At 36.8% G+C, this 24,781-nt stretch overlaps 1 protein-coding gene across 2 annotated transcripts; it reads right to left on the bottom strand.

Moving 5' to 3' along the window:
* Positions 1-331: 331 nt before the first annotated feature.
* Positions 332-5,016, bottom strand: RB195_012840 (uncharacterized protein; the record flags this gene model as incomplete). 2 transcript variants are annotated; one of them, XM_013449069.2, is made up of 7 exons in its annotated part: positions 332-468; positions 587-679; positions 1,872-1,981; positions 2,201-2,336; positions 2,389-2,578; positions 4,618-4,734; positions 4,837-5,016. In XM_013449069.2, the coding sequence occupies 7 exons, from the start codon at positions 5,014-5,016 to the stop codon at positions 332-334; spliced, it is 963 nt and encodes a 320-aa protein (XP_013304523.2). The 2 variants fall into 2 exon arrangements, with proteins under 2 accessions (XP_013304523.2, XP_064058285.1); XM_064202404.1 differs by having other exon boundaries at positions 4,837-4,938.
* Between the last annotated feature and the right edge of the window lie 19,765 nt (positions 5,017-24,781).

Here is a 24,781-nt window from a genome sequence, read left to right as displayed (position 1 = left end):
CGTAGGCGGCTGCACCACGATGCAAAGCGGTGGAGCGTAGCGATTCGGATCGAGAGTGGATCGCCTAGTAGCACCATGTATCGCTACAGTTTACGTGAAGATCCGCGCTGGATCCTAATCGCTACGCCTACGCAATGCGACGCTTCAAGCGCAAGCGCTTACGCAACTGAACCGTGCTTCATTTCGTTTTGTCTCGACTACAAATCTTTGATGAATGCATTTCTCTCAAATGTTGTTTTTTTTCCTTTCAATTATTGTCCAGATATATTTGATCATAAATACGTGTCATTTCTTTCTGAATGTCATCCATATAATTTTTTTGTACATAGAATCACAATATATCCTTAACATCAAATTCAGTAATCACAGCAAAATGATCTGATGGATAATCGTTGTCCTTATGATATGGGATAGGCTTCAGCGGCTCACTTCCCGCATACATGAAGGACTTGATCGGATTGAGTTTCCCTAGAAAGAGTTTATTGTTGGTTAACAAACTGGGGAATTAATGAAATCGTCTTCTTAAAATTGATTGAAATTTAAAATTAATTAGTGGAAATTTCCATGTACAGTTGTTAGAGGTCACCTTGATAAAAGATGAAGTCGATCCGATCTTGAGGCTCTGGAATGGCATAGTCCCATTCTGCGTTGAATTTATTCACTGTCGACCATGTATAGCCTCAAGTAATACGAAGTCGGAATACAATTCGTATGGAAGTGCATTGAAAAACCATATAACATAGTGGAGTGGATAAAATATAGAGGACAAGGTGCCTGGTGTTAATCAATCCGCTTGGATGCGTCCTCACGTTCACTTCAATTCAGGATCGTTTGAGGTTTACGAACGTGTAACTGGCCTACACAATGACTTTCGGTGGCTAGCCGACGGGTCAAGTCAGTGTTTTTATCCTCCCAGACGAGTCTAATACCACTTTATCGACTCCGGAGGGATGAAGGGGCACTAGGGCGGACTGGATACCGCGATCGATCGTGAAGCCAGCGAAACCGAATGCGCTACATTCTAATGGTATAAGAATGCATATATGTGTGAGATTCGTTCAAAAGTGACTTGGACAGTATTTTTGTATCCTACAGTACCATACCTTATATATTCTTAGGCATCATGTACGCGTAATCAGCCATGCGACTACGGTTGATTTTTGATAGTAAAGATTTGATTAGCCAAGATTGAAGTCAATTTGAATCTGCATGACACATTAAAGCCAGCCCGGCGCGCTATTCCCTCCATCGAATTCGCCAACCTTGCACACGTGTCGCATCTTCCGGGCCGTTTTTTTACGGCAATTAGGGAGAAATGGACGGAACCACCCTTCTCTCCATAATCTACGATCCCGTCTAGGCACAACGCAGCTGAAACTCCCGACCCCACTCCAGATTCATGGGGTGATGCCTTTAAGAGGGGGTGTAGCGCAGTCGCTAAAAAGTTCCACAGTGGCTACGATCGATCGAAGGATTGTATCTGCTCTGGTGCACACAAAACCTTTCAGCCCTCCGGTGTCGATAAATTGGTACCAGACTTTTCCGGGAGGATAAAAACACTGACTTGACCCATTGGCTAACCACCGCAAGTCATTGTATAGGCCAGTTACACGGGTTCATAGGCCTGAAACGATTCTGAATTGAAGTGAACGTGGTGGCGGATCCCAAGCGGATTGATTTGACGCCAGATTCTTTATCCGTTATCCACTTTATGACACATTAACAGTAGCTAGTTCAAGGCTAGCGGACCAAGAAATCAGGATTAACGTCGGCTTATTCAATGGAATAACGGGTTCTCGAAAGAAAATGGAATGTGTTAACAAAGAAAATAAAATGTATCAACGAAGCAAACAGAAAATGTGTTTACTTACCAGGATCTTGATCAACATCCGGATGAAGCGCTCTGAATGAGTCGATGAATTTCATGTCTTGCATTGCTTTAGTTGCCGGCCATACCACTGACCAACCGCCATGCCTATCCCTATAACGGCATCAATTTTCGGATACACAAGGTAGATCATAAGAACAACATAACGTAACGTAGATCATAAGAATAAGTCTAATTCTTTAAAGAAAACGGTGGGTCGTTTTGTCTCTTCCCAAACAATTTGTTTCTGGATCAACCTTACCTGACGCCCTCCGTAGGTGAGGGAGGGCAATCTTAAGTTAAAAACAAAAAAAAAACTTATGTACAATTTACTTTGTGGCATCTGTCCAGTCAAGATGCGATGGGGTGTTAAAATCACCAGCAACAATCACGGGCACAATTTCCGACTTTCTCCTCCAGGCTGCCATTCTTGAGTTATTTTTGAGTTCTTCCATATTTTCCACTCGACCTATATTCCTGTCTATTAGTCTGCATGAATCAATAAAATCTAAGAGACACACCGTGCCTAAACCTCGGATGCTCCCCGGCTAGGATTTGATCCATTGATGTGACCAATTTATTATAGGCTGCATATGGGCCGAAAGCAAGGTAATCCAAGTGCATCGACCAAAAATTGATGAAATACCATTGATCCACCAAAATTCGAACACCAATTCCTTTACTTGTGTCAGTGTAGGAATGAGCATGGATCTAAATCATATTATTTATTTATTGATTGATTGAAAACACCTACAAGTGTGCCATAAAACAAAAAGGAGATGGAACAGAGCTCACTAGAATTTCTCCTAAATTTTACACAACAGGACCCTGGCATAAGGGGTCGAAGCATAAGGGGTGGTTGGTTAGCAGGTCATTCTCCTGCTACAGGAGGTGAGAAATCCTGACGCGAATACCTTTTCCCAGACCCAGAACGCTACGGTAAATAAACAGATACCCGGGTTTGGGTGACCAACTTAACCACGAACGAAGGAATCCGTCAGCGAACCTGTGGGAACGGGTGAGGGGACCTCAAGCTCAAGGGCTCACCAATTTTGCAATCCTTGAACGGCTAACCACGATCAGGAGTGAATTAGGGCCAATAGTAGAGACGATTATCGAAAATTTTTGCGTTAGAATCCCTTTATTTACTCATTTTTCATTGCGTTCTTCATTGAACTGATTCTGGATGAGGTCAATGATGTCCTAGGACTTAGATGCGTGCTCAACGGATCAGAAATTGGTATTCAAACAGGATATATTTGATAAAAAATGAACATGATCACATTTTCAGTGCGCTAATTAAACTAAAGGAAAATTACAGAATTGAGAAAAAAAAGAGAAAATAGTTTGGTCGAAGAATTACAGCGGATAAACAGCTGTTTTTAAAAAAAACGTGAAAGCGCAAGCGATTGTAAAGCCATAATGAATTCCTGACCTTTACAAATGTATGAACAAACCTCTACTTTTTTTGCAAAAACGGTTGAAAAGCGATTTCTAAGGACTAAGTCGCGTAGATGTGCTGAGCTAATTCTTTTTTTGTTCTAGTATTCTTAGTCTACTTCTTCTTTGCCCTTATTCCAGAAAAAAGAAAAAGAAGGTAGGTCCATTCCGATGAACCTAGCATACGATCACTCTCTGCTTAAAGGCATCACCACACGAATCTGAGGTGGTACGGATTTCAGCTGAAGTATTCGTATACGGGATAGTAGATTAGGGAGAGGGGGTGATTCCGTCCATTTCTTCCTAATTGCCGTAAAAAACGGTCCGGAAGATATGTTTTCAGGCTTCCCGGCGCGCTATTTTCTACAAGGAGTTCGATTGGAGTGCGCCAGCTTTGTGCACGCGCCCGCATCTTCCGGACCGTTTTTTACGGCAATTAGGAAGAAATGGACGGAATAACCCCCCTCTACCATAATCTACTATCCTGTATAAGAACCTGAAATCCGTACCACCTCAGGTATTTGCTCAAAATTTATAGGATTTTTCCAGCCGAAATAAACAAATTTAGTTCTCTTCGACAGAGAAGTTTTGAAACGAATAGTTTTCTTTGACTATTCCAATCCGATTCTGCTTGATAATGTTTCACTCGACAAGATTTGTTTTATTTCGATCCTAGTTTTGAAAGTCAGGAATTATTTTTGCATGTAGCCGACACATAAAATGCATGGACCAGCTTTTTTTTTAGCAAGTACATATTTCGGCTCCTTCCTTCTCCTTATCATAAATGCAAGAAATTGCTGAGTGCTTTGAGGAGGCTGTTTAGAGCCTTGAGATTGACAGATGGTCGGCAGAGGTATGAAGTTCAAACGACTACGAAAAGGTTACGCCGAGGTGAAGGTGTGGGACCCTCGTCTTAGTAGCGAGAGATTATTCTGAGATTACTTTGTGTTTTTTTTTGTTGAGAAAAGTCACAGTTGTGTAATAATTACGCCTACCCACCCATTTCTTTCAGGCAAAGTTAGGGAGAAAATAAAGTTGTTCAAATGAAAATATTAAAATTGGGACAAAAATAATTAATAATATTTTTAAGAAGTTAAAATCAAACTAAAACTAATATAATAAAATTAAAAAAATGATTTTAAAAAATTAAGATTAAGAAGTGAAATTAAATTAAGGGATAAAATAAAATTTGAAAAAAATAAAAAATAAAAATAAATAGAGTAGAAATTAATAAAAATAATTAAACTCGAAAAACAAAACTAAAATAATCAGAGTAAAATTTGAAAAAAAAAGTTTGTTCGATTACATACCTCATGACGAGTTAGCACGGCCACGTCCGGTAAGCTCTGATTCTGACGATGTATCCCCGTCCATGTTCCACCTAACATTTGTGTGAGATTTCCAACCACGTAAACGTTTTCAACTTCCTGAATCAGGGAAATGTTTGGGAAGAGTGTAACCCTCGCAAATTGCATTTCAAAGGTAATAATTTTATTTTCCTTAGAAATCAAATTTGTGACCTTACCTACCTGTAAAGCAACAATATCTGGATTAAGGATAGCTATATGTTTGGCGATTTTTTGAAGTCCATGATTCACTGATGCACCGGATAACCAAATATTAAAAGTCATAACTCTAAGTGTTCCATCACTGGAGAAAACAGGAGTATAATGCAACAGGAAATAGCAGAAAAATAATTTCCAAAGCATGTCCTGAAATGGATCCTTGCGATAATGCGATCTGCAGCAAAGCTTAAAAACATAGAAGTGTACAGAACTTTTCAGCAATGAATGAATTGTTGCATGCATATTTGAAAATTTCTCCTTTTTTTCAGGAGTTGAAGCTGGATCATGCATGCGGCATTGAAATGGGGAAAACTTCAATACGAACTCATGGGAACGTGACGATTCTTAGTGTTACTCACCTAGGAAAACTTCACTAACATACCTATAACATTAATCCGAAAAAACGCGGATCTATGTTTTTATCCATAGCTCATTTTATTTTGATTTATATAATTAACTCTGAGCATAATTGATTTGTGAACGTAAAATCTATCTGTGGATTAATTTTAACTCTGATTCCGAGAACGTTCTGGAAAAGCATTTACAAGCAAAAATCAACTGCAGCACACACACACACACACACACACACACACACACACACACACACACACACACACACACACACACACACACACACACACACACACACACACACACACACACACACACACACAAATAACTGTTCATTAAGTATATACATACGTGCACTGACACGAGTATTAAAAATTTTTAATTTTTTAAATTTTTTTAAAATTTATTTTTTTAAAGAAATAAATCCATTGGATTCTATGTTGGACTGTCCTTGAATCACAGTTCTGGTACCGGTTCTGGCCGGCTACGTTACTGGGGAGTGACCTAAGGAAGGGGGGAATTTTAAATGTAGTAATTGCAGCCCTGACCCTATTGGAATAAAGGCGGTCCCAACGTGTCCACGATATATGTAGGTACCTGTGAGTGAGTGAAGATCCAATATGTAAAAATTTATAGAAAAGTTAACCCAATGGGCTGGCGGGAGCCGTTCTATCACCATTTTTGTTAAATGACTTCACAGCAAAACTTTACAACATCAACAGGAATCCAGGAATGATCAATGCCAGCCAAAATGATATCTAATTGAAAATAAGGTGCCGAGGAAAAGTTCATACGACGATTCAGACGTTAACAATTTGACATTATGACATTTTGTACATTGCAGATTTAAATAAATTTGAATAATTTGAAAAATTTCATTTGAATATGTACCAACAAGCATATAACCTGTCGCGTAAGGGGGAAATATAAATCCGGGAAATTTCTTTTTTTTTCAGTACTTGCAATATTCGCGTTATTTTAGCATTTTCTAGTCGCTCTTTAATCGTGTTCTAAAATTTCTTGACAATTTTGTTTTGAATTTTAAATGCAGGAAAAACCAAGAGGTTTTTGCAAATGTGTGGAAAAATTAATTATCAGGATTGTTTCTCCGGGTACAAATTCAAAAAAAAAACGTTTTGTCTGCTCTATTTTCAATAAATCTAAAATTGGTTGCGTTATACTAGTATATTATTGATTATTTTCAGTTATGTATGCTAGATTTAATCAAAATGGGAAGTAGGAGAGCAAAAATCTCAAGGAGAAAAAATTTGCAAACATTTTGTCTGCAACTGTGGATGCAAAAATGTGTTTTCTTTAAGGAAAGGACATAAGGAATTAAATTAGTATAAGAAAACTCTTTGTAAATTAAGTATGATTTGAAAAATTACTATGAACTTAAAAATATAAAATTACTGGCGTATCAAAATCCACTTGAGATGCGCCAACGTGTTTTATTGAGATTCGGAATCGTTGAGGTTTTTATAAATGCCTTTTTATCCTCCAGACAAGTCTGGTGCCAATTTATCGACCCCGGAAGGATGAAGGGTTTGGTAGGGACTAGGGCGGATTCGAACCATTAATCTTGCGCCCAGAGCGGACCTCTACACGACTGCTCAACACTATAAAATACTATGAAAATAATTTTTTTTACAAAATACTATAAAAATACCATTTTGTAACAGAAAAAACAATGCTCATGTAATGCAGAAATAGTGCTTGTTTTCTTGTTTTTTTTTCAAAAAAAAAACTGATTTTAATTAAATATTAGCTAGGAACGGAGTTGATTCTTAACATATGCACTGATGTGGGAACGAAATGCTCTGATATAGGTTAATGGTATAAGGTGGTGACGCTTCCAAGGTCATTCAACTGATAACAGCCACGCTGGTCGTCCCAAAATCATTCGAAAACAGATCATGTACAGTCTGGATCTGTCTGGAACGAATGAAGAAATTATTCGTCGTTTTCCTATCTGAAATCCGAACTTCATTCTGTTATTATTAGCACAGCTGGAAAGCATTTCTTCAAAATCAACATGTGCTTAGAAATTAAGACTAATCAACAAACTCAAATCCTAAACTTCACAAAAATTCTAAGCATATTTTTATAAATTGGGAAAGAAAGCATATTTTTTAAATTATTTTAATTAATTTATTTTAAAGACAGATCGAAAACAATTTTTTTTCTTTCGAAAACATTTGTAAATAAGACAATATTTTTCCTTGGTTCTTACAATATTATATTTGTTTGACAATACGGTGTCAGAAGTATACACAGTGGAATCATAATTTTATTTTTTAAAATTTATTTTCTAGTGATTTAGCTTTACAAATAGGTATTAATGTTTTGTTCTTAGTGGTTTCTTTCCAAAACCAACATTTAGGGAAAAAAATCTGTGAGAGTACAATGGTACACATTGAATTAGGCGCGAACATGTTAAATCTTTGGAAATTCTTGAGTTCTTCCAAGAAAAACTGAATCCGGTACCTCGGAAAATTTCCTTGAAAATTTCATTTCACTCAAAAAGCTAAAAAGCAAGCTCAATAGTTCATAGCTCGATCAAATAAGGAAACTTTAAGACCAAATTACTGCCCTAACGTAGTGTTTATAATAGAAACTAAGAAATGGTAGGGAGAATAATAGTACGTCAAATAGCCTATTGTGGTGAGCAGATCCCTCAAAATCCTTTTTTGCTTACCCGAAAGAACATTTTTTTTCTGAATCAAAAATAAATCTGCATATATGCGTACGATATTGTGATGCTGAATACTCAGATATCATAAATTTACAGGAAAATATCATGCATTTGCCATTTATGCTATGAAATAGAATAATTTGAAATAATTTTTTTTTCGAAATTTCTAGCTAAAGGCTTTGAAAGAATGAAGTGAAAGACGTATTGAATACCTTGAAATTTTTGAATTTTTTGAATTTCTATGAAATTGTTTTGAGCACTTTTCACACGTAAGCAGAAAGCGTTGGCTAGAATATGGCAGCAGATAAAAGATAAAAGTTAAGATGTAATGTATGAGAATAAAATATAAGAAAATTTGCTATGAGAATAGATTAAATAAGAAATGGTAAAAGATACGATACATTTCAGGAGAAAAGAATCTCTTGATCTTCTTCAATTAAAGTTTTGATAGATGAAATTGAAATAATTTCCTTAAAACATTAAACAGACATAGACATTGAGTTGTGAACAATTCCTTAAAGATGTGGAGTGTTGCGCTACGCCAGGAATTCCAGTAACAAGCAAGATTGATTAGCCAGGACCGTGACTGATTACAAGGCAGAAATAGCACAGTATAGAACAATTCAGCCATATGAGAAAAATTCCACAAATTTATCGCTTAGGATCTCTCTGGGAATGAGTTGAAAGAGGTCGACGACGATGTGTTTGATAAAAAGTGAAGAACATCAGCTGTTGGCTGCGTTGGTACCACCGTTATCAGAGGTATTTTCGACAAAAACAAACTTGACCTCAAGATAAATTGATAAGACAGCTGTCGAACTCTTTTTCGCTACCTCCACAGTGCAAATGGAACCAACTCCACAGGATATTCATTACTTCTTTTTGAACTCGACGGTCCATTTCTCAAAAAAAAGCGTCACTTAGGAGAGAAAATGTTTAAAAAAAAATAGTGCACAACACCGTTACTAATTACTGTCACAAAATTTGTCGCCAAAGGATTAATCCGCCGGTAACCGATGAAATTCTTAGGATCGGGCAAAATTAAATTTTTAAAATATCATTTGAAAGCAAACTAGAGGCTGTACGTAGTTGTAACGAGAAACAGCAAACTGATTTACTATTTTACTTTTTTTTGCTTTATATTTATTTATATTTGGATGGGTATACCGCAGTCGGTAAGAGTCTCTGTTGCGGCTGGCTGCGCCATACGTCCGAAGTTCGATTCACACCAATGCCAAAAAAACTTTTCATTCCTTTGGCATCGATAAATTGGTGCCAGACGTGTCTGGGAGGATAAAAACACTGACTTGACAGATCGGCTAGCCCCTGCAAGTCATTCTGGAGGCTAAGCGTTCGTAAACCCCAAGATCCTGAACTGAAGTGAACACGGTGCCACCCCCCAGGCGGATAGAATAACGTCAGACACATCATCATTTATTTATATTTAGTATTTACTATTATTTGTCATGTTATTATATTATTTATTTTATTTATGCACTCTTATATATATCTGTTTGTAGTTTTATTTACTTAGAACAACTAATTTAGTCATAACGATAGAATGAAAAATTCTGGATACGACGCTGTGGGTAGATGGATGAACCTCAATGTGTCCTCCACTGGATCGCTCGCGTTGTTCTCATCATAGACGATGTTCCTGCTACAGTACACATGAACTGTAGTGTATTTATTTAAAAGTGTAAAATCTAGTGTGAAATTCTCCAAAAAAATCGTTCTTTCCGATAACTGGCACATCTATATAATTCTTTAGCAGCAATAACGGGAGGGTCTAGAGCAGTGGTAAGTGGTTTCGTTGGTGGTTCAATTGATGGTTCGGAACCGCCCCAAGCCATCCAAGCCTGGCTTCGCTCTAGGAACTCGATAAACGAGTACAAAAACACTGACTTAAAGGCTTCACACCACGAATCTGGGGTGGTACGGGATTCAGGTGGGTTATCCGGAGTCGTAGATTATGGGGAGAAGGGTGATTCCGTCCATTTCCTTCTAATTGCCCTAAAAAAAACGGCACGGAAGATACGGCTTCGAGCGTTCCGGCGCGCAATTTCCTACAACGTGTTCGATTGGAGCGCGCCAGCCTTATGCACACGCCGCATCTTCCGGACCGTTTTTTACGGCAGTTAGGAAGAAATGGACGGAATCACCCTTTTCTCCATAATCTACGACCAAGTATCAGTATAACCCAGCTGAAACCCGCACCACCGCATATTCATGGAGTGATGCCTTGAAGCTACTAGCGAGATTTTCAGAACAAATGGCTAAAAATGAAAAAAAAACAAGAACTAATTTTGCAATTAGCAGATAATAAGTTTCTCTCCTCTCACTCAATTTTTTACTTTTTTTCTGCTCTTTGCTCAGGATTGATCAAAAGATCCTATCTATCAGCTGCTTTAAACTACGCCGTTTTGTCTTGAAGAACGATGCTACATGGATCTAGCAATAAAGCCATATGAGACAAAAAATTACTTTCTGCTTGTGAAAGAAAATGCGGAAAATGACAAAGCTCAAGGATTAGAAGACTTACATTCGTCAAATGTGAACTATATACAACTCTAAAAATAGTTTTCGAAAACGAATAAATAAATCAGAAAGAAAAAAGAAATGAAAATAGCAGTGTGAATAAAGAGAATTGTGTTTCCATGTTTGAGGAGTGAAGAGGTATAGTCGCGTCAAAATGAAATAAAGTACGGTACAGTTGCGTAAGCGGCTGCGCTCAAAGCTGTGCGCTGGAACGTAGCGGTCAAGATCGTATGGGGACTCTTGCTAGTTCCATTCATCGCTGCTCAGTTCGCGATGGTCCCATCTTGATCCCCATCGTGAACTCATCCGCTCCGCTTCGAGCGCAGCCGCCAACGCAACTGCAACAAGCCTCATATCAGTTTCACAGGATTTTCCACACATTTTTCTTTCTTTGAAAGGTAGAATTAGTGGAACATTCGCTTTTTGTTTTCCAGAGATTGTCATAATTACCTGGCGCCTCTGTGGGTGGCGCCAGAGTACTATCTTCTGTCGCAAAATTCGTCGCCGATGGATTAATCCGTCGCAAAACGTCGGGATTCATAAGAGTGAGCAAAATTAAATTTTGAAAATACCTCTCGAAAATAAATGTTAAAGATGACTTGTTAAAGCACATTGCGCACAGACACAGAGTAAAGCGTGTTGTAACTGAAGGGACGCGTCTTCGGGTAAAGGCACCACACCACGAATCTGAGGTGGTGCGGATTTATCCGTAATACGGAAGGATCCGTTTACGTGGTCGTAGTTTATGGAGACGGGGGTAGTTCCGCTCATCTCTCCCTGCATCACTGCAAACAGCCGCTCCAGAATGCTGTTTTGTACGACGCCATCTATTGCAGCGCTCCACCCCTTGCGCCGCCTTCGATCCGCGATTCGTCGAAAAACAATTCGGACTACTCCGATAGGCGGTAAGGGACGCTACGCGTGCAAGGGTGGCGCGCTGCCAGAAGGCATCGTACAAAACAGCATTCAGGGGCCGGCTGCTTGCAGTGATTCTGGGGGAGATGGGCGGAACCACCCCGGTCTCCGTAATCTACGACCCCGTATATGGATGCTCCACCTGAAATCCGTACCACCGCAGATTCGTGGGGTGATGTCTTTAAGGAGTGCATTAAGCCATTTCTATTATTACTAGCAATAAAAAAAATTTAAAAGGAATTAAATCTCTACAAACCAACATTTTGTAGGCGTCTTAAGAATAAAGCAAGTCATTAAACGAATAGAAAATGACTCCACTAAGGCTATGTAGCCACGTTTACGCATTGCTATAGTGGGTCTTTGCATATATACATATTTTTCCACTTTTGGTTTTTTTGTCTTCCAGAACTCTTATCGTCGCAGCTCCTTTCCTTCCTAAAGAAGGAGAATGAGTTTTTTTTTACACTAGGTGGATAGATGTTGCTGATTATAGTATTGATTACTTCATTGATCTTTCATCTACATTCATAAAAGTCTTAGAAAATATTTTTATAAAAGTGGTGAAAAAGATATGCAGGAACCCAACAACGAAAAAGAGCATCCATATAGCGGAAAATAATAGAAACACATAAAAATCTAAAAAGAAAAGAGATTCGATTTCAGAATTTCAGATTTTTCACACAGAGGAATGATAAGTGCACGTGCTTGACGTGGACGCATCGCGTCAGCCCGCTTCAAGACATTTTACGCCGTCTGTGATTGTGAGATTAAAACGTACTTTAAAGCACTTTTTGTGATGCTGAAGATCTGATTTTAGGATAAAAATAGAAAAGAACAGAAAAAAATGAAAATATTCTAATGCCAACATTTCAACAATATTTCTATGGTCTATCCGACATCTCATGCACTCATGTTCCATTAGCTATCCGTCCTGATTTATAACTATGAGGAGACGCAAGCGAACCTTGCTTCGCCCGATTAGCTGACTAAAATTTTTTTCCAGCCAGGGTCATAACGGTAATAAATTTTACAGGCTTGCAAATACAAAAACAAATTTTTATTCCTTTATTCTGTGAATTTTGAGTCGTAAATCATTTCAATCCAGCTTCCAGAAAGAAAAGAAGAAAAAAAAAGGAAACGGCTTGAACCGATGAGAGATCAGATTTTTAGAATATTCATCAAGAAAAAGTCCAGAATATTCGAAAAATATTTTTTTAGAACATTCAAAAAATATTTTTATATCCTCGAAACGTATCAAAATAAATGTTAAAAATTAAAATGTCAAAAAATTAACATTAGTAAGGTAACAAAACAAATGTTAACAAAATACAATACAAAGTATATATGAATAAAATTAATACAATGATAGTGTTAATAAAACTAAATATTATCGTCACGGATCAGATCAGAACCATTCTTTTTAATTACTATTTGAATCTCAGTTCAATCTGAATCAACTCAATCGATTATCATAGATCGATAAATGTTCATAGAGGAGAGGCCTATTTCAAATGGGCAACAAAGGTTACAGGGTTGTAAATTCATAAACAAATTTTTTATTACAAGGCTGTAAATACAAAAAAAAATTTATTACACGGTTGTAAATACAAAAACAACCATTTAGTCAAAATTACTATTTGAATTTCAGTTCAATTTGAATCAATTCTATCGATTCGAGAACATTCAGAAGGTTGTGTTGGTCTCAAGAAAATAATGAAAAAAAAATAAAAAGATCAAAATTCAAAGGTCAACGAGAAGATGTCATCCAGAAAAGAACGCGAAAAGGATTTCGCTGTGAGAGAAGGATTTCGCTCGCCGAAAAAAAAACACTCTCAACGATTATGATGCTGCTGCTGCTGCAGGAACGAACAAATCTGAAATAATCGCTGAAAAACTGACGTCATTAAAAATAATCGCTAAGGAAAATGACATCATCGCTGCTCTGAACATTCCGTTAGTCTATGAGAAGTTCGAGTTCAAACGCACTCTCCAGTTTTCAGCGCTCGATTTTTTCGCTCCGTATCGCTATGGTCTCAGAATCACTCTAACTATTAGGTTGTTCGGATATAAACGAGACTTTCGACTCAAACTTTCAAACATCACAAAATTTTTTTATAAAAAAATCTTTATTCCAAACAATATTCTCCACAACTATCAACAACGCTTCGCCATCGATCAGATGCAGGTTGTGGATGCCGTCGTCAAAGAATTTGGTTGGCTGTGAGTTGACGTATGATGCGACCCAAGATCGGACTTCGTCGATATTGTTGAACTTTTTCTCCGACAATCCGTGATGCATCGATCGAAATAGAATGGTTGTCCGAAGGAGCCAAATCCGGACTATACGGTGGATGCGGCAAAACTGTCCAGCCCAACTCTTCGATTTTTTCGATTTACGGACAGCTTTATTTTTATCACTCAGCTTATGAGGAACCCATTTGCCGCACCGATTTACCTTACCGATTATATGTAAATGCTCGTCAATTATCGAATTCGAACATCCGAAGCCTAGGGCAAGTTTTCTTGTACATTGTGTCGGATCAGACTCGATCACCTTCTTCAGTAATTCGTCGTCTACCACTTGAGGACGACGTCGGTGTTTTTCGTCTTCTAGGCTCTCATTTCCATTTTCAAAGCGTTGAAACCATTTGTAGCATTGACTTTGCGAAATCACATCTTCAATAAAATAAAAATAAAAGAAATAAACAAAATTTTTTTTATTTTCATGAAATAAAAAATTTTTATGAAAGTGGAAAAATATTACAGAAATAAAAAATAAACAAAAAAGAAAGTAAAATATACAGGAAAACGCCAGGAACAAAATGGATCCAAAACTGTCTAAATTGCTGTTCGAAATTCGTAAAGTTTCGAAAGTCTCGTTTATATCCGAACAACCTAATAGTTGGTAGGTACGAAAAAAAGCTTTTAAGACTATTAATTACCTAGTAATAATAGAATTATTGATTAAATATCGAGAATTTTTTGAACAGCTTTGTTTCCTCGAACGCTCAACGTTCATTTCTTACGATACATTCCATAAGGTTAAGCAATCCACGCCACATTTTTGCTCTCTGACTGCATTCCAAGAATTTTGCAGTAACACATATCGTCTTACCGTTGGTTCTCATTCGTTCTTCTGATTCCAGAAAAATCTCCTCGAATACTTTTCCTTGACCGCATGCATATCTTCCACAAGGATTCACATTTTTCACTATTCAATTAGTTTATCCTAGTTAGCCAACTCTGTTTAGGATCCAGCAGTCTGCTGGACTCATAAAGAATAAAAAAAGGATAAAGTGTCCGGCGTAAATCAATCCACCAGGGATCCGCAAATGAGTTTTCAGAATCGTTTGAGATTTACGAACGTGTATCTAGCCCGCATAAAGGCTTGTGAGGGCTAGCTGATGTGTCAAGTTAGTGTTTTTATCCTTCGAGACGACTATTGAGTCAATTTATCGATCTACAAGGATGAAGAGCTTGGTTGGCACCAGATCGGTTTCGAACCATTGATCTATCGTGCACTCATATCGGAGCCTTTTACCGACTGCGCTACGCTCACCCACTGCTGCACTCATATAAAATTAAAGTACTAGAATAAATACTAATATCATTAAATTCAGACTCATTAAAAATATAAATTATATTGATTTGAGTTTTTCTGCCGAAAATATGTTAGCGCTTCATACTAGGTGTAAAATTTGCATAAAGTTCACGTAGTTGATCAAACCTTTTGGAGATACGCCTACGCGTTTGACTCAAAAGAGAATTGTTTGAGTATAAACCCGTATGGGACCTATAAAATGACCTGCGGATCCCAACGGATGTCTCAAATAATTTTCTATCCTACTAGACAGATCCGAGATTGGTTTGTGGACGACGGATGAATGAAATGCTTGATTGGCACAAGTGCTATAGAGTGGTTTTGAACCAATCACCGTTCGATCGCAGCCGAATCACTTACCCACTACGCTACATATCTATACGAAGTATACAGTTAGAAAAAATTATCATTATTTAAATCACTTTAACCACTACGCTATACAGTTCTATACAAAATATAAAAAAAGAAAAATTCAAAATTACAGTCTCCAAAAACTTCAGAAAACCAGAAAAATCTCTTAATCAAAAAAATCCTTATTTTTTACAAATTTATGATATTTGATATCTGAAAGCTAACTTCGAATAAATATTTATTATTTAATGATTGATTTAATATTATAAATACTCTATCTTTATTTCTTTATGGAAATGAAAGTTAACTTCTTTTACACTGAGCTTTTATGTTGTCATTTCTTTTATTTATTGTTTATATTTTTATTTATTTTATTTATTGTCGCTGCATAGAAACGTTAAAAAACTTCGAACTCTTCGACAGGATTCTAATTGTTTGCTTGTCCATTCCATTCAGTACGTAACTTTACGTCAGTTGCAGTGATGCCAGCAGTTGACGTAAAGAAAAAATATAATACAATAACAATAATAATGAAATATAATGTAGTAGAAATAATATATAATATAATATAGTAAAAATTAGCAGTATAATAAAAAGGGTAAAGAATAAAGTCACTACCGTATCAACTTGGGATAAGCCAACGCGTTTTTACTGCGACTCGTAATAGTCGGCTGAATGAATTGTGCATGCAGAGGGATGAAAGGCTTGGTTTGCACTAGGACGATTCCGAACCATCGACCGTGCAGCTACAGTGAACTAGTAATTTTCTTTTCTGTATCGTTAGGGACCAAAAAAGTCATGGACTATTAACGAAAGCTCAAAACCGTAAGATTTTAGCAACTTAAAGATGTACGTACGTGTACGATTAATACGTGCGCTCTCGTAATTATCTTTTTTTTAAAAAAAGATCTATCTCTTTATCTTTATCGGTTAATTTCCTTTTTTAAAATCTAGGAACGCAGTTCTTATTTGTCTACAACTTAAAATTCAAGTCAAAATCAAAAATTTCAAATTTAATGCATCAAAAAAGACTTGTTCTGTTGTTGAAAAATGGCTTTTTTTCCTATCGCGTAACAAGAATGCAGTGTTTTTCCATAATATGAAAAGTGTCAGGTCCAGATCGAGGATCCAGATCCGCACGCACATATACATCGCTAAAGTTTCGTTTAGGGAACTACCTCCCTTCGTTACGCGTATCATAAGAACGATAGGCGAATCTGTTCGGCCACAAAACTTGTTTTAGTTACTGGAGAAAATATTTTTCGTCTCGTCGTATTGAAAATCAAATGTTTTCTTGAATCTTTCTTTTCCACTTAAAAATTGTGAGAATCGAACGAATTTTTTATAGCTTGATTATACTGAAAGACTTCCTTTTTTTATTTTTACTATTTTTTTGTTATTTTTTGTTTTTATTATTATTTTTTATCTTTATTTTATTTCTTATTTTTACTCTTATGTTAAATTCTCATTTATTCAATTATATTCTGCACAAAATTGTTGGCCATCTCTAGATCTCGACTCGATCTTTCCGAAATCTTACGGTTCACAATCAGATCGCTATTATCTAGCTATTTTTGGAATCAACATGATCTAGGATTCTGCCTACACATTTTCCAGTGGAGCAAAAATCCAAAGCATTCAAATCCAGAGCAAAACAAGCAAAAAAAGCAAAAAAGTAAAATCCCTGGACTTTCAACAAGGGTTTTGAAGGAAGCTTTCCAAGCTAAGAAAAAAAAGAACTCTGTCATAAAATGAAATTTAACAGTTGCATTGATGCTATCTTTCGGCATGCTCGGAAAAGTGCTTTTTCTAAAAGGTTTCGTTACGTTGTAAGTCAGTTGCGGACAAAAGTTGTAATCCTAGATTTTTGGAGACAAAGGATTTTTTGATGCACGGTGTCAGGTCCTTTGAAATAACACAAATTTTATACTTTTGAATTTTTGGTGAGTGCTTCTCTCGTATATCCAGTCATTCTTGGTATTCGTTTAAATATTTGTTTGGGTGTAAAAGTTTTCAAGTTTTTACTAGTAGCCTCAGGGGATCAAGACAATATCAGTACATAGATGTCATCAGTTATGGATGAACTACTATTGAGCAAATCGTGAAAAATACTTTTTTTTTATCTGACCCAGTCCAACCCAAAGCCTTTTACCCACATGGAGGAATTTTTGTGCTATTACTTTTGTGCGTTTGTTACACTGTTACATTTTTTACTAACACTTTTAGTATTTTTTTCCTTTTTTTTCTTCGTAGAATTCTCAACCAGCACTCTTTTCTATATATGGATGTATTTTTAGAAAATTGTTTCTATTTCACTGGAGTGTTTCCGGCAGATAGCCGTAAATTTCCAAACCATCCAAGCCACATTCATTGTCTTTGCTCTTCTATTAAATTCGAAAAAAAGGATTTCTCCGGAAATGTTCGTGTTTTTCTACTTGAAATCGATTTCTCAGAGCTCACATACTATACGAACTTCCTTTGTAAGAACGTAAAATCTGGAGTAAAATTTAAAAATTAAAATTATTACAGCCTTTATAGTGATAGGGTGAAAAAAAGTTGAATCATGGACAGCGCATTGATTTGAAAATAAAGGAAAAAGCATTACAAGCTTTCATTAATTTAATCGTTTTTGCACGAAGAGGTGACTCCTTTAAATGTTCGTATCCAGGGGCGATTATCCAGAAGAATATTATATCATTAGTTGCAGAAGTACAGTGGGGCCAATGAACACATGAATGACATGAAGCAGGACACAGTTGCGTAAGCGTCTGCGCTCATTGCGGTGCGGCGGCGGAGCGTGACGGTAATAATCTAGGCGGGACCCTCGCTAGCACCACCGTACTCTTCGCCGCAGTTCACGATGGTCCCACCTCGTTTCCACCGCACCGTGTTGAGCGCAGCGCTGCTTACGCAACTGTACTGTGCCTCATGTCATTTTTACTCTGTTTCTTTTGGATACAGTTCCTTAAAGCTGGCGAAATTTAAGCGCTGATAAACTCAAACATAAATTCAAACAGCGACGATTTTCGAGCGTAAAAATCATATGATTTCTACAAAAACGAACGAACTCACTAACGCAAATAATTTTCTCTCTGATAGAGAAATTTTAGGTCAGAGAAATTTAGATTTCAAATTACTTTAACTTCATTAAAATTAAATTCCACTAATATTCATAGCCAGCCTTCACTTTGATAACTCCTCAAGTCTTAATACCTATGTACATAACTCCCTGAGTTTTTAACGCTTTTTATTTTTATTGTTTTGTTTTTAATGATTTGATTTAAAACTTTTAATCAAATTTTAATATTAATTTGTTTTTAATGCTTTTTAATGCTTACATAACTCCCTGAGTTTTTGGTCATCTTTGCACCGTAATCGTACACGGGATTAATCCCTGCTCATTCTATTTTTTTTACTATGTACATATTTTCTGTATTTGTTTGTATTCATCTTTGGCATATTCTTTTTGCACGCTATTGAATGCAATGAATAAATAGATAAATAAATTAAAATCCTCAAATGTTCGCTCATAAGATCAAAGAAATTTAAATTCACAAAGGTTCGCCTATAAAATAAAAAAAAAATTAAATTTCTCAAAGGTTTGCTTATGAGATCAGAAAAAAACACTGTAGCCTTCTTTCTCGTTTTGTTTGCAGTTAGATTTTGCGGGAATGAGGGCGGTCCTATTGTGTGATTGTGGATAAGGGTATCATGTTTTTTTCCCTCAAACAATTTTCTCTTTGTGTAACTCGTTAGAGAAATGATCATTACGTAGAAGAGACCAGACATTTTTTTTTTGTGCATACGTTGTAAAGTCTGTGCAACTTAGTCTCGTCGAGGTATTAATCATTTTAATTTTTCATTATTTCATTACTCATTTTATTTTTTATTTATTATTATTTAAAATATTATTCTAACAGGATTTGTGTTTGAGAAAAACAAGATCTTTCTATCCGTAGTAGATCCTTTATACTTAAATAACTCTATTACCTTAACCTTTAGTCAACAAATTTTAATTTTTCATCGTTATTGCTACAATTCTTTTTTGGAGCTTCTATTCGTTATATTATTTCATATCTATTATTATATATCATATTTATTATTTATTTGCTATATTATTTTTAAATTGTTTCGTATTTCTATACATTTATACGTTTTTATACATTTATATATGTATATACAAAAATATTCCTTTCTTATATACTCGTATAACGTAAATACTGGATTTTTTGCAGTGTTTTTCTTGTGGATTTGAATTTCCAAATTTTGTGGAAATAATTCCGGATCAAACTATAGAGATTATTGAACAGTTGTCAGCTGTTATGAGAAAAAGATCAGACTTCTGTGACAGGACTCAAAGATTTTCTCTCTTTTTTTTGGCTGAAAAGATGCATTCCTCAATAAATCAGTTCTATGGATTTCTTAATGTTTTGTCTTCTTCGTTATTCTCTAATCACTTGCGGTGTCTCATGAATCCTTACAGATATAATTTCTCTGATATCTGGAATCTGGTTCTCTTACCCTCTCTTTGCCTCTGAAAAACCCAGCAAGCCGTACTTTCGCTTACGGTAAATTAAGAACTACAGTGCAGTTGCGTCACGAATAGCTTTTTTTCCTCTTTTTCCTCTTTCTCTCGTTATAGGATCATGATTTCGCCGATTTTAAGTGCATTACAGGCGAATGAATTTATGGAGTGGTTTGTATATCCAAACCTGTTTGAAAGCAATTATTTTGCACGAAAATGCGACCCCAAAACAAAAAAAAAGGTTTGAGTTTCGATTAAGATATTTATGGAAGAGGTTGAGGTTTCCATAACTGATAAGGATGGGAAGACGAAAAAGAACCGCTACCGCTGTCCAGAACCCGAGGCGATCCTGCTGCGGACTAACGAAATGAATCGCTTTCGCGATACTTGATCGCATTATCCTCGAGAATCACTGGTGGACCTCATGCTTAGGTCCTGTGACGAAGTTTGAGCATTTCCTTTTTCTAAGCTGCTCAATTTATGTGCGCAGATAAATAGAACTGGATGAATACAGAACTGATCGCAGTGTGCTCGTCTCCATACACCCTTTCAATTAAAAAAAACCCTCCTGCATGCGAGTTTGTGTAGCCGCATCAAAACGTCAAGCCTGAAGTTCGGTGCAATTGCGTAGGCGGCTGCGCCTGATGCGGTGCGGTGGAGCCAGTGGCTAGAGTCGATGTGGGACCTGAATCGAGAACTGCAGTGAGTGGTGCTAAAAAGCGTCCCCCCCTCTTTTTTATGTTAACCGCTCTATATTTCTATTGTGAATCAAAGCACCGAATGAGGGATGAAAAATCCAAAAAAAATACGAAAAAGACTTGGAAAGACACGACAGAAAAGTGGAAAAAAGGCAGAACCAATAAAACCAACGAAAGAGTCGAAAAATTACTAGTCGATGAGAAGAATTTGTTGAAAAACCTGAGGTAAGAGCGACAACATAGCGTATACTGTTGATTAATATACAGTTTTTTTTTTGTTTTCAAAAAAAAAAATTGTAGGGAAATGAATATTGCCTCAATTTGCGACAATTTGGTAGATCGGTGGTTCATTAATTTCTGAAGTGAAAATTCCCACTTTTGAAATGTGATGTTAAATGGTGAGGGCTATTTTTAGGTTTTTGCTTCTTCTCAATACACAATGAAACCAATTTCAGCTTCGACGGGTTTATCGCCAGGATCAAATGTACGAAAAAAAAATCAGATCCACAAAAATCCACAAAAAAACATCGTGTCGAAAATGCCTCATTTTGTCTACTTAATCTCTATTTTCTTTTACACACAGCACCAATTTAAGGTTTGTCGGGTTCATCGTTAGGATTAGATCCAGAAAAAAAATAAAATCATTTCGAAAATGCTTCGGTTGATTTAAAAAAAAAGTCAACAGCATTAAAGTTTGGATTGTACTCTCTTATAGAATAAAAAATTCTCTTTTGAATAATATGTGAAATTTTTGAAAGGTGTTTCATTTCTGTGTGCAATTTCCATTTTGAATAGAAAAACGATGGCGACTTATTCCTCAACCTAACAGTGATCACTGCTACATTTTTCCAGCGAGGACCTCCACACACCATCTAGATTTGTTAAGATTAAGGTTGAATTTGAAACACTAACAGTAATTGTTGGTAGAGAATTATCAATATTACCGTATATCAGAGTCATATTGCTCTCAATAAACTATCAAGGATATAAAGTAGTGATTTTTAAGTTGAAATTAAAAAAAATCCAAGAAAATATCGGCCTTTAGATGTTAACCAGCATGTATCTGTACACAGCTGATAACACTATGTAAACATTGTTGAGTGGCGCTTGCTAAGTAAATAGAGTTTAAGATTTCATACGGTATAGCAGCTGGTTAGTAGTAACGGATAAAGTGCATAGCGCTAATCAATCCGCTTAGGATCCACCAACGCGTTCACTTAAAGGCATCAGTCCACGAATCTGAGGCGGTACGGATTTCAGGTGGAGTATTCGTATACGGGATCGGAGATTAGGGAGAGGAGGGTGATTCTGTTCATTTCTTCCTAATTACCGGAAAAAACGGAGCGGCAGATACGGCGCGTGCAAATGGCTGGCGCGCTCCAATCGAACTCGTTGTAGAAAATAGTGCGCCGGAACGCTCGAAGCCGTATCTTCCTGGTCGTTTTTTCACGGCAATTAGGAAGAAGTGAACGGGACCATGCTTCTCTCCATAATCTAGGATCCCGGATACAAATGCTCCACCAAAAGTCCGTATCACCTTAGATTCGTAGGGATGATGCCTTTGATATCCGCTAAAATCACGGGGACGCGGCTACTTAGGTCCAATGCTCAATTTGGCAAGGTTAAAAAAAACCTAATTAGAAATTAGAACATAGAAAGCGCGCTCCTTCAATGGATACCGTATTTAAATCTGATTTTCATGAAACTTGACGGTTGAGTGATTCCATAGTGAACGGTACTCGAAGTGCCGTAAGCTTATTTTGTGGATCATATCAAGAAGTCATTAACAAAGTTAATTTGAATCCCTAAATATTATCAGCAGAACTTTGGGAAAAAAATCAAACATTTACGGTTAATCCACGTTGAAAACGAAGCCATACGGTCAGATTTTTTTGAAGGCACTCTGGTTATAAGTAAATTGTATCCAGCTTGCTAGGAATCTTTCAATAATTCTCTTTGGTCTGGCGCTCCTAAAAAACTTCACGATAACTTTTTACCTCTCAAAACCTTGGTAAATTCTGATAACAGTACCTGGGTGAATATTTTATGGAGTGGCGACGTTTTTCTTCTTTGCACGCAAAGAAACAGTTTTGATAACAAGCTCTTGCAAATGTAGAAGGGGAAAAGCTTGGAAAGGAAAAAATCCCGAAGCTTTTGTCTGCCACTGCGTATTCATGGTGTTTCCTATCGATCCCAAAACTCACATCCCATAATTCCAGGCAAATTCACCTTTTAAAGTTCCTGATTTTATCTGCTTTTTATCTATTTATTTTAGCTGAAACAAAGAAATTTGTCAGAAAAAAAAACCTGTAGAAAATGATAAAAGAGCGACAAGAGAAGGCTAAAATTATGCAAGGAGAGCACTTTTAGTGTTCTTAATTGGATCCAGACGCGAGGTTTGTTTTTACAATCCTTTATTGCTGGCTACCGTTTCGGCAAAATCGCCGTCTTCAGAGCCGGAAAGGATCATATCGAAAGTGACTATTCGATGAAGCGCGCTCTATTCGCCCTACAAAGAAAATCCAGTTTTATTTTATTTTATTTTAGTTTGTTTTTTTTAGTTTTAGTTTTATTGGCTTAGTACGGACCTTTCTCCGCGATACGTCAAATAAAACAAAAATTAGAAAATTCTTTCCTGCAATTTTCATCCTTCTTTTCAAAAAATAAATTGCGTTTCTTACATCACTCTTGTATTGATTGTATGCACAGGATTTAACTAAAACAATACGAGGAATCAGAGCAAAAGCTTGAAGAGGAGAAAAATCTCTAAACTTTTGCTCTCCACTGTATATCCATTTTGTTTCTTATCGATCGCATAACTCAAATGGCATATCCCAGGAAAATTCACCTGCTAAAGTTTTCTTATCGCCCGCGTTGAAAGGAAGTTCCAGGATATTCTAGGATGTTTTGCTTGCGTGTCCTCTGGTTCTCTAACAGCTTTCTTCGTTATTAATGATGTGTAACTGGATATGGTTAGCAGTTTTTCTCGAGCTTTTGAAAATGAAACCACCGTATCAATTCTCATATATCCAAACAAACGTTACCTCTCGTTCTCTTTACTGCTAACTAGAAATCCTTCTGGAGTACTTTGATAAAGACTGCCGTGTTTCCTACGCCTTATCGTCTCTTCATTGCTGTAAAATTTTTCAAAGAATTCGGTTGAGAATAGGATATACGCTAATTAATTTTGATTTTGATGTCTGTTTTGTGGAAAATACCTGAGAAAATTTTTTGGCAACAAGTCATCTTTTTCTCTCCATAGCTATGTGATTCTGTTTTCCTAAATATCCTAAATGATTTTGATCGTAGAGGAAGTTCTGGGTTAAAGGCATCACCCCACGAATTTGGGGTGGTACGGGTTTCAGGTGAGTTATGCCTATACGGGGTCGTAGATTATGGGGAAGAGGGTGATTCTGTCCATTTCTTTCTAATCACCGTAAAGAAAACCGCCCGGAATGTATGGTGTGTGCACAGGGCTGGCGCGCTCCAATAGAACTCGTTGTAGAAAATAGCGCCCCGGAACGCTCGAAGGCGCATCTTCCGGGCCGTCTTCTAAAGCAATTAGGAAGAAATGAGCGAGAACCCACCCGTTTCTCCAGTCTACGATCACGTATAGTTTTTGACCATCGGAAATCCATAAATCCAGATGGATCTTCCTCATTTCAAAGCCGAATTAGTCACGCTTATATCTTTGAAAGTAACGGTGACGCCTAGATTCACTAACGCTACCCTAGCCCCAAGCCTCATTAATATTTCGAGCTGTTCGTGTTGTGCTAGGATTGAGTCAGGCTTTGTAAAAGTAAGCTTGTCGAAGTTGCTCTTTTGACTCCTTTCTTCCAATCATCAAAACTTGCCATAAAAATGAATCATATCAGAAATCCAGATTATATCTGGAGAAAACGCATGAATTACGCTTTTGCTCTCTTTTCTGTATAGAACTACAAAATTGAGCGATATTCCTTCTTAGAATAAGTGAAAGAAAAAAAAACCACATAACAGAAAACAACCACGAAGAATTTGCATTGATTCCCGAACAAGCTTAATATGACGTACTTTTTACTTAAACGGCGAGCGGATATCATAGGCTAATGCGGTTTATCCACGTCTTTGTCGAGGTGAGTAAACATATCTGAGTCCATCCTATTCGATCTTGCAGATTGACTTCGTTAGCGCTAGGGATCGACTACAAGCATTTCGTTAAGGAGTTGAATGGCACATCTTTGCTAAATATCTCC

The sequence above is a fragment of the Necator americanus genome, chromosome V, assembly GCF_031761385.1.
Source record: "Necator americanus strain Aroian chromosome V, whole genome shotgun sequence".
NCBI lineage: Eukaryota > Metazoa > Nematoda > Chromadorea > Rhabditida > Ancylostomatidae > Necator > Necator americanus.
The sequence above is the reverse complement of the archived record's forward strand: the minus strand, read 5'-3'. Positions and strand labels throughout refer to the sequence as shown.